The 10,980-nt window shown below is 36.2% G+C and overlaps 1 protein-coding gene across 1 annotated transcript in view; it reads left to right on the top strand.

The window, feature by feature from the left end:
* The first annotated feature begins 5,118 nt into the window (after positions 1 to 5,118).
* Positions 5,119 to 10,980, top strand: part of LOC146556925 (sacsin-like) — a 28,869-nt gene continuing 23,007 nt past the window's right edge. The window contains exons 1-4 of the mRNA XM_085250702.1: positions 5,119 to 6,380; positions 6,610 to 6,877; positions 8,118 to 8,205; positions 10,157 to 10,268. Coding sequence (XP_085106828.1) covers positions 6,849 to 6,877; positions 8,118 to 8,205; positions 10,157 to 10,268 — 229 coding nt within the window. The 5' untranslated portion in view covers positions 5,119 to 6,380; positions 6,610 to 6,848. The remainder of the gene's footprint in view (positions 6,381 to 6,609; positions 6,878 to 8,117; positions 8,206 to 10,156; positions 10,269 to 10,980) is intronic.

The following is a 10,980-nucleotide window of genomic DNA, read 5'->3' as shown; positions in this document are numbered from 1 at the left end:
GCTGAGATGAACATACAAAAGACATCTATGCTAAGATGAGATCAGCCCTGCACAAGATTAGACAAACCATTGAATCAAAGTGTTTTGGGCAGTTTAAAGACAGTGATGCTCACTTAAAGATTACGTTTACATATACTGAACTCAAAGAAACATAATTAGAGACGAGATCCATTAGAAAGAATAAGAAATGATTGTACATGATCATTAAATGTACTTAAGTTTCTCAAAAATTGTCTGTGTGAATCTTAATCATCCATATTAGTAAATGGAGTTTGCTGAATTAGAATTCCAAGTGTACCTCCAACCACCTTCAAACCAACAAGTAGTATAATCAACCCAACTACGTAACATGTCTATATGGTCTCCACGAGAATCTTGTTTTCACAAAGGAAATTCTAATTTGGGTGTTAGCAGATAATGAACCTAAATCTAAAAAATGTCATTGGACCCCATTTGGATGTTCAGTTGTCAGTGAAGAGGAGCACGAGTTAAAGTTAAAAGCATTTTTTTTTATTCATTGTAAAGTCATGTTATGAATATAATGACACCTTAACAACATATCTGGCCAATACATGTTTCCATATATTGTTTGTAAGGAAAAAGTTCACATATATATCAGATTTGGTCCTTGTGTTTTGCCTCCTATTCTCTCTTCCTTCAACTGATAATTTACACTAAATCTCTACAGGGTGGCGCCTGTAACTGAAGGGATGTAAAGATAATAATAATAATAATAATGGATTGGATTTATATAGCGCTTTTCAAGGCACCCAAAGCGCTTTACAATGCCACTATTCATTCACTCTCGCATTCACACAGTGGTGGAGGTAAGCTACGGTTGTAGCCACAGCTGCCCTGGGGCAGACTGACAGAAGCGAGGCTGCCATATCGCGCCATCGGCCCCTCTGGTCAACACCAGTAGGCGGTAGGGTAAAGTGTCTTGCCCAAGGACACAACGACCATGACCGGGGATCGAACCGGCGACCTTCCGGTTACAGATACGCTTCCCAACCCCCTGAGCCACGGTCGATAGAAAAAAGAAGTAAGGATCTTTACAAAGTTAGTGCGATACAATGGGAGCTCAAGGTGTTACAAGCATATTAGACACTTGCCTTAATGACACATCTAATCCAAGCCTGGAGGGAACTGCAATAGGTACATTCTTCTATTGGTATATTTTGTGTTGAAGAGACTCAACTCATTAACGCAAAGACATGTTTTGGGTTTTGGAGCTTAGGTTCTAGTTGTGAAGGTTGAGGTGGACACATCAGAGTTGTTATAAATGTGATGAATCACGAGCTCTGCAGTTTGTTAATAGCTGATCACGAGGCAACATGAAAACCGGTTTAGCTAGAACACCATGTATTATTACTGAATACCCACCTGGCAACTTTTCTGTTGCCAGGTGGGTATTAACAGAAAGTTCAGCACCTATTTTATCTAGAAGAGAACAAAAATACATCAGAGCTTATGAGAACATCTCTCAGAAAAACTTTGTTTTATTCAAGAGTGATGCAGCTTTTAGGACGGATATACATGATATAGCTAAATCACATCTCCCCTGCTAATGGCCAATTCAGCTTTGTTACTGTATCAAATAAAGTCACCATGACATGTAAAATTAGCCAAATGGGGAACAGCCTATGAATTACTGTAAGCTGTACTTCATTTTAAACAATGTGGAGCTTCCACATTCCACGGGAAGGAAGGGTACTAGAAGTGGATAAACATAGATTTTACTTTTAGTACTCCTCTTTCTTCCTGAGAAAATATGCTATTTACCTTGTGCAACACCATATTATCGGAATGAAATAAGCAGCTCCGTTTTCCTGCAAGAAAAAACTGCAGACCATTTCCTGATGAAAAGCTGCTGAAGTGGAACAATTGTCCACAAGAGCAATATGTGCCCATATTTCCAGTGTCTGTCATAGCCTTTGATAAATGAATGGATTTTCTGCCATCTACATTTGATTCAACATCTCTTGCCTGTACAAGTAGAAGATCCATACAGTAGTACAAGGAGGATGTTGCTTTAGCGACTCATATATTGATTCATATAGTCGTCATTTGTTTTATGAAACACATGTTTACAATGAGTCTTACAAATTTTTTTGTATTATATTCAGTAATAGGGTGGGTATTGACAGAAAGTTCAGCACTTATTTTATCTAGAAGAAAGCATAAATACAGAAGAGCTGATGAGAAAATCTCAGAGAAACATAACATAGACTTTGTTTTACTTGAGAGCGATACAGCTTTTAGGACTGACATAGATGATATAGCTAAATCACATCTCTCCAGCTTATGGACAAATCAGCTTTGTTACTGTATCAAATACAGTCGCCATGACATGTAAAATTAGTCAAATGGGGAACAGCCTATGAATTACTGTAAGCTGTACTTCACTTTAAACAATGTGGAGCTTCCACATTCCACAGGAGGAAAGATACTAGACATGGATAAACATAGATTTTAATTAGTCTTCCTTCGTACTGAGAAAATATGTTACTTACCTTGTGCAACACCATATTATCGGAATGAAATAATCAGCTCCGTTTTCCTGTAAGAAAAAACTGCAGACCATTTCCTGATGAAGAGCTGCTGAAGTAGAACAAATGTCCACAAGAGCAATATGTGCCCATAGAGTCATGGGGATATTGGCACAATAGATCTTTATTGTTTTAACTACTATTCTGCAGTCTCATAACAAATATAAACAACGAGAGTAGATATACTAAACCTGTATTCATTAATTATTACATCATGCTGCCGTATTTATTCATGACTGTGCTATACACTGCAAACAAACCTGTGACAAGTGCCATAATTTGGTTACAAGAAGAAGTTCCATAATTCCATAGCTTTGCCTAATAACAAATGCATGAACGTTTTTTTAAAATGTTTTGCTTATTTATTTATTTTTGCACTTTATATCAGTTGCAAGAAAGTAGCTGTCTACGTGAGTAATCTGGGTTCTACAGCTTTAAGCAGCTGCAATCACTTTCTGGCAGACAATCACTTTTCGGCACAACACCGGCAATGACTTTGCAGACATCCTGGAGTCAATCAACAAGCGATTGTCCAGTTTTGATGTGAGGATGTCCCTGGTGGAGATTTCACACCGGGAATTTAAATCTCTGAGAGAATCCCTGGAGACTGCTGAAAACGTCACGCTACGGGAGTCGGTCAGATCTTTTACCGAAAATGTGACCCAGCTAAACATAGAAGAAGAAGAAAGAGAGACTGTTATCATTTACAAGCCCGTAGCATGAGAGATAACCTTGTGCTCTCTTGTATTCCAGAATCTGCTGGAGAGGACACGGAAATAGCGGTGGAAAAGCTTCATTAAAAACACCTGAAGCTGCCTGAGGACACCGTGTGTTACTCTATACGGTTTACAAAGCACCTTATTTTCCTTGCCATCAAATTCAAAATGTGTCCATCATAAATGAATGCATGACAAAAATAACTATTTAGATTAAAAAAATGTCTTTATAACTTTGAAGTTTAATTCATTAATAATTGCTTATACGCATGTGTGAAATAGAGTCACTATAGAATTTGGTTAATTTATTCATAATTTTTTATTTTATCCAAACTTAAACTTTCTGCGGATACCAGCAATTTAATATTTCACAAATGAGAAAAGGAAAACCCACCAGGGAAACTGCAGATTACCCAGGTGGGTTTGTCGTACCTGACCAGAAAAATATTGGATGTAACTTACATACGTTAAACATGCATGATTGTATTATGTGATTGTGGAGTTTGAAAGAGGTTTAAACTTAAGATTCTCGAACAAAAAGCCAGCATATTTATATAGAACAGTTAAATAGTGACAATAATCTTAAATTCATGTGAGGGTGTACAATACTGTTCAAAACTCTTTGGCAACTCACAAGGCACCAATCTTGTCACGATTGGTGGAATTAACAACACAGAAAAATACTGTCAGATTTGTTCCAGCATGCAGTATCATCTGGTAAGGGTCTGATTGGCAACAGCTTCATTTTTCAGCCTTACAATGATCCCAAACACACTGCCAGTGCAGTAAATTCATACCTGGATAGAAAAACACAGAGTGGAAAAGTATCCGTCATGGATTTGCCTCCAGCTCTGTTCTAGTCAAATGTCCCTGTAAGTAAAGCATAAATAGGTCTTATTAATTTATTCTTTACACCTGATCTTTATTACCCCTGAGCACTCACATACTGCAACAGATCTTTTTTCAGGCATTTTGATAAGAAATTGTATTTGGAAAAAAAGTGATTTGGGAACCTTAATGATGGCTCTGTACCAAAAAAAAAGCTACAGATTTTCTCACAAGTTTAATAGCATGTCTACCAACTATTACCTGTTTAAATAACTGCTGAGCATTACTCCAAATACTTTATTTGGTGGCTCCTCATTAAAATTTTTATTTATTTGTTAACATGAGCATCAGTTACTGTGTATTTTTAACACCTTAAATTCAATGTGATACCATTATCCTGCCTAACAACCTAAAAAGCTCCAAAAGGATTAAGTATGGAACATATTATAAATGGAAAATCATATATTGCACTCCAAACACAGCAGTTCTGAAATGGCTGAAAAGACCAATGCTCTGTTGCAGTATGCAGAGTACATGTGTAAATTGATCATAGTACAAAAAAATATAGTGCCTTTGTAGAGCGGTGATCAAATACAGAGATAGAGGTCGCTGACATTGAGACATTCAGAGTCATCATAAGGCAGTAACTGACAAATAAGACAGCATAGCAGTTACATGATTAGATCTTACCACAAGAGGTCAGTGCAATACATTAATGTAGTAGACACAAATTATGCAGGTTCAGGCATAAAAATGTACAGAGTAAAAAGGTAAATGAGGTAACCAGGCTTAAAATCCATCTTTTCTTTTTCTGTACACAGTCAAGTAAAGACTGTATGCTTTCCTCTGCTTTAGAGGAGTTCTTTCAGGCTTGCTAATTCTACTTTTGTCCTTCCAGAGATGGTTGTCTGGGAAAATCTCAGTAGATCAGCAGTTTCTGAAATACTCAGATCAGCCGATGCTCACTTTGAACTTAGCTGGGTCATCTTGGCCATGTCTACATGCCTAAATGCACTGATTTCCATTTCCTAAACTGACACTATAGTGTTTACACTAGACAGTATAAAGTTGGAATTCAGTGAATGAATCGAAGCATCACCAGTTTAAATGCAAATTCATCCCTGCTACACTTGATGTAACATAAGTCTGACCATCACAACCACAGCCACTGTGTATCAGTCTAACACAGATCTTTACTGTGAATTCACCACAGTTCTGCAAACTAACTAAAATGTGTAATTTCTTAAAGCACATCATATGAACTACTTTCAACCCACTTTAATTCCCAAACATTTCCGTTATAAATGACACCGCTTAACCAAAAGTAACAAGTCCGTTATGAAAATGTAAAAAGTAGAAAGTAATTATATTTGTGTTAAAATATAGGGAGTAAAAGTAAAAAGTTAATAAGTACTCAAGTAAAATATAGATACCTGAAAACTACTTAAGTACAGTCCGACCCACTTCTGTGGAAGAACTAGAATGAGCATGTATAAAGGTGTGATCCTAAAATTCAGATAAACTATCTTGAATAATTTACTTAACGAATGACATTGTTAGTGAAAAACCAGAAGATTATAGGGCTGGGCTAAGCGCCCAATGTTTCAAAAACCTAGTAACGCCTTTGGACCGCCGATGCTGGCTCTCAGTGGGTCTAACAGGCGAATATCAGAGCCGTGCATATACAGAATGTAAGTACTTATCTTACAAACGCAGTAAGAAAAAAACCCATAAAATAAAGGCGCAGGATTGAATGTTACATTTGATAGTTTTCCTGCAAGAACATGCTGTAGCCCGTTTTGTGATTTAAAAAAAAAGAAAAACTAAAAATAATAATAAAAAGGGGAGCAGGAGAGGGCCCGGTATAGTTCACTAGGATGAGCGGACGAACATATGCCGCATGGCGTGGAGCGTCCGCGTTTGCCGCGTGTCTGCTCCGTCTGCTCCGTCTGTTCTGTCCAATAAAGCTGAAAAAGCGCCCCCATTTTTTTTAAATGGGTTTGCAGCATCATCTAGCAAGCGGCGGGACAACAACAGGAAGTAGGGTAACCTGTTGGAGCTCAGAAAGTTTCGTTTCACTGGAACATTAGAGAAAAAAATACCTCAGTGGCTCCTTTTGTTTCTTTAGTTTCGTTTCCAAATGAATAACGGAGAAAACGCGACCAAACTTGACTGGAGCCAACGTGCGACGTCGTGATTGGGCACTTGCAGTCTTTATATAAAGCAGAATAATGTAGTATCACTATCATCACTGAAACAGATGGGACCGTTCACTTTCACGAGCGAGGTACTATAATTTTAATATTTTAATGTCATCAGTAAATAGCAGTTTCCCACTCTGTGCCATATACTCCTAAAAAGATGTACAAGTAAATATATGGCTCTTAATTGTGAAGCTTTTGTGGCATTTCTTTGTGTCTAAAAGCAATTTTAAAGTACAAATAAAAAAAATCTCAAGCTTTCAGTCTTGGACTTTTTTTAGGTGATTAATATTTGATTGTTTTTCTGTCTTCCAGGAGGCTGGCTGCTTATCAGGGATAGTACTGAAAAGTCTGCAGAATTTAATCCCTGGCAGAGTTTTGCTTGCTTTATTTTAAATAACAGTTACTCTCTGCAAATTTTTCAAATTATTTTGTTTTCTTTTCCTTTGATAATTGCAAATATTTGCAGGTAATTGCAAAAGTTTTAGAAGTTTTAAACTTTTCAGAATGTGTCACAATACCCCGAAGTTATTACAAGGACCAAAGCAGGAATTATGAGTCTGAAAGCAAAGAAGAAAGCTCGGTGAGTTTTCCTTATTCTACCCCACCCCACCCTCAAGGGAGTGATTGTGTATTAAGTCTCTTTTGTTTGTCTGTGTGTTTGTTAGCAGTCTATCAGATCGGAGCAAATGTGAAAATCATTGAAAACATTATATTACCCACAATTTTTTATGGATCGCCTTCAAAACTTAACAATGTACTAGACCTTGGGGGACATGACTACCTAGGTTGGCTAAGGATTTGACCTTGACCTGACCTCTATTGTTATGCCCAAGATCAAAGTTGACCTTTGACATTACAATGATAAAACTTTGCTAAATCACACACTTCATGAATACATCCTAAAATGTCAAGTTGTTACAGCTCATAGAAGCCAGATCAAAGGTCAGACATCAGTTTGTTGTTTAAAAAACAGGCTGATATAAGCAAGCTGTGTTTGTCTTTTATATTTGGTGGTATTGTACAGCACTTTGGTTTGCCCTATTACTGTTGGTTTTAAAAGTGCTTCACAGATAAAGTGGACGATATGGTATGCAGCACTTCCTGCATCTTGAACAGTGATGGATATTGATATGATTTTGTCACTAATGTTATTTTTTAGTTTGCTTGTAGGTCAGATTATTTATCAGTTGCCTTACTGGTGACTGGTTTGTTTTCTGTAATTAAAAAAAAAAGGCTTTCACCAATGTTGCAACATTTTATTACCTCCTAATGTAAACTCAGTGTAGCTGCATTACATGAATGTGAGACAATTGTTCTGTGATGCAAAAGTGTCTGAAAAAAACATGTCAGTATTGGTAAAAGGAAATTATAAGCATGGAGGTTTTCTAGTGTTTGACTGACAGTATTATTGAAATTGCGTGGTGAAAGCAATCGATAATGACTGTGTGCCTGTTTATAGGGAGGGGCACGGTTACACCCTACACTTCCAGTCTTATCTCTGTAATCAATTACAGAGATAAGACTGGATAAGACATGGAATTGTTTTCCCACACAGTGTGAATTACTGCTCAGTGTGTAAAGATTCAAACCCCTATATGAAATGTTTTTTATTAGTCTTTGAGTGCACAACTTCAATGATCTCCATGAAATAGTATATTTGTAACCAATTCCCTAAAATACTAAATACTAGGTAGTAATTATATACTTGTATAGTAATACAATATTATCTACACCTATAATGTATGAGGACTCATTTTGGGTTACTTTTAGTTCAAACTATATGTTCTTTAGTTTCTTACCATCAATTTTGCTTTTTTTAGGACTTCTTTTGGGGCCACAGCACCACCCTTCATTGACTACCTGAAAGATATTCTACGTCGATATCCAGATGGTGGACAGATTTTGAAGGTTGGTGTAATGTTCTGCCAAAAGCCCATCATATCAGCCACTTCACAAAATACTTCACAAAAAACTTCTTATTCTTTAGAAATTTGCGGGAACCAGACCCTTGGTCGTGACCTCAGTAAATGCTTATAGGTTTATGATCTTAATTAGCATTTTGGACCACACTAACTAAAAAGTATTTTGTAAACATAATCATTCTAACTTTTATAAATGATGATTGGCTCGGGTGTGGAAACTGGCTAATGACTTGTGTTTAAAAAAATGTCAGCTGTGTGGTTTCCTACTGAGATCCACCATTTGCGGTTTCTAAAAAACATCAAAATGAGGATAGCAAAATATGCTTAGCTCAAGGCCTCATGATGGACTTTAGTGAGTAATGTTATAATGTTCATGTTTTTAACTCCTTAATTCATAAACTAATTTTGGTCAGTTTTAAAAAGAAGCGATATTTCATACTGAAAGGATCAAATATCGATCAATCGATCAATCAATCAAGCCTTTTATTTGTCACATGCAATGTTTACACCTGCAGTGAAATTGGACCCCCCGGACCATACATATATAGCAAAGACATGATGTGGGAAGACAGGTCAGAGACAGGTAGTAATTTGGAAAAAACAATGGGCAAGTGGAAGAGGGGAAAAAAGAGACCTCTACTCATACTGGGTTCCTTATGGGAGGTCAGCATGAGAACAGAAAACAAAATATGTAGTTTACAGTGACAAAAACACTTTGCAGTAACATTCATATTTGAAGCTCTGTCTTCTGTTGAGGCTACAAATTTGTGTTCTGTTATGTGAGCACAAGTGACATGCTCTTTTTATTGTTTCAATTTGTTCATGTTGACAGCAAATTTTAATTTGATTCTTGAATTTCGTTTTAGTCATAGTCATTTGACTAAAACCTCATTTAGGTTGTGATAATTTAGACACCTAAACTCTCTTAGTTTTAGTCTTGACTAAAACTAAGAGAGTTTAGGTGTGTATAAATCTAAAGTTGATCAAGGTGAGTAAAACAAAAAAGTATAAAAGTTTGTTGTGTTTTCACCTCTAAAAGTTACTCTACACGGTTTACAAAGCACCTTGTTTTCCTTGCCATCAAATTCAAAATGTGTCCATATGTCTACTCTTCTCTTGCTCTCAAGTGTTGACATTTTACTTTACTTCTGATTGGATGGATTGGTTTTAGTTTTTATTTAGACATCATCTTGTTCTCATCAGGCAAAACAGCTTGTTGATAAAAAAAAGAAAAACGTGTCAAAAATGATTTGTTAGTGACATTAGCACTGGTTTCAGAGATCTTAAAAACTATAACAGTGTCCAGACAAATACCTTTTTATTTATATAGAAAATAATGGCAAACCCAAAATTTGCATCAAGGCACTTCATCATATGTATTGCAAGCAACATTCCTTAGATACTTGACTTGGTGAGTTAAATGGAAACTTAGATGTTGACTGTAAATAAAAACATAATACTGTACTATACTAATATGTATACTCTTAAGTATTTGACCACACTGAGCTGACATTTTATCAGATATCCTTCATATATCACTCAGGTAGGTGAAATATGAAAAAATATAATGCAGTAGAGTTCAACAATAAAATATATGTAGCCTTCATTATTACCAGTGATTTAAATCAATACACATAATGAACATGTGACAAAGCATAAAACACTTTTGGTTGTCATTGTTGGAGAATAAAGAATAAGAAATAATGTGCAACTATACACAGCAGATAAATATTAACAACAGAATCTGAAACTCCTTTCACTCTAGATATTTTGATGTTAATGTGGGAATTCTAAATTTCTAATAAAAACAGGGCTAGATCCCATTTAGATGAGTCACTCTCAGTGTTTGGTATGCTGATTCACTGGAGAGATGGGACACTTCTTGGAACAAAGTCATCGATCATATCACTTTTGTGTTATTTTTATTTGTCAATCAGGAACTGATTCAAAATGCAGATGATGCTGGAGCAACAGAAGTGGTTTTCATCCATGATGAGCGGAGCTATGGGACTGAGAGCCTTTGGACGGAAGAATTGGGAAAATACCAAGGTATTCACTGAAAACTGAAGTTTTGAAACCTTTTTTGTTTGTTTTCTACATTTAAAAAGATGAATATAGAAAATATAAACTAGTTGCTTCACAGGAAAAAAAAAACAATATTCAGTTGTCTTTTTAAACTTTGTGCAGCCTTGGTTCTCTCCAGGTACTCTGGCTTTTTTTATGTCCTATTATAGAACAGTGGTCAGCGGTCATGTTTTCTCTGTCCCAGTGTGGATTCCCTCTGGAAACCCAAACTGGCACAGAGAAAAATATAAGCTCCACACAGAAGGGCCCCAGAAGGGCTCCACACTGTTTTCCTCCAACAGTCCAAAGACATACTTATCGGTAAAATCAGCGGTCCCCAACCTTTTTTGCGCCACGGACTGGTTTATGTCCGACAGTAAGGTGTTGCAGATAAATACAACAAAATAAAACCAGTACTGGTACAAAAAAAAAGATTTATTCATAACCAGTGTTGGGAAAGTTACTTTGAAAAAGTAATTAATTATAGTTACTAGTTACTTCTTCAAAAAAGTAACTGAGTTAGTAGCTGAGTTACACGATTCTAAAAGTAATTAATTACTTGAAAAGTAACTATTGCGTTATTTAAAAAAAAATGTTTAACCATGGGGTCCAGGGTATAATTTGCCATTTTTGACTACTTTTGATTTGACCTCTACATTTCACCTTTAAAAACTGTTTATTTTGCCTTGTTTGGTAT

The sequence above is a fragment of the Mchenga conophoros genome, linkage group LG16 (assembly GCF_057382185.1).
Source record: "Mchenga conophoros isolate Kocher_MC1m ecotype Shallow Benthic linkage group LG16, M_conophoros_male_GT1.1, whole genome shotgun sequence".
NCBI classification, from domain to species: domain Eukaryota; kingdom Metazoa; phylum Chordata; class Actinopteri; order Cichliformes; family Cichlidae; genus Mchenga; species Mchenga conophoros.
The sequence above is the reverse complement of the archived record's forward strand: the minus strand, read 5'-3'. Positions and strand labels throughout refer to the sequence as shown.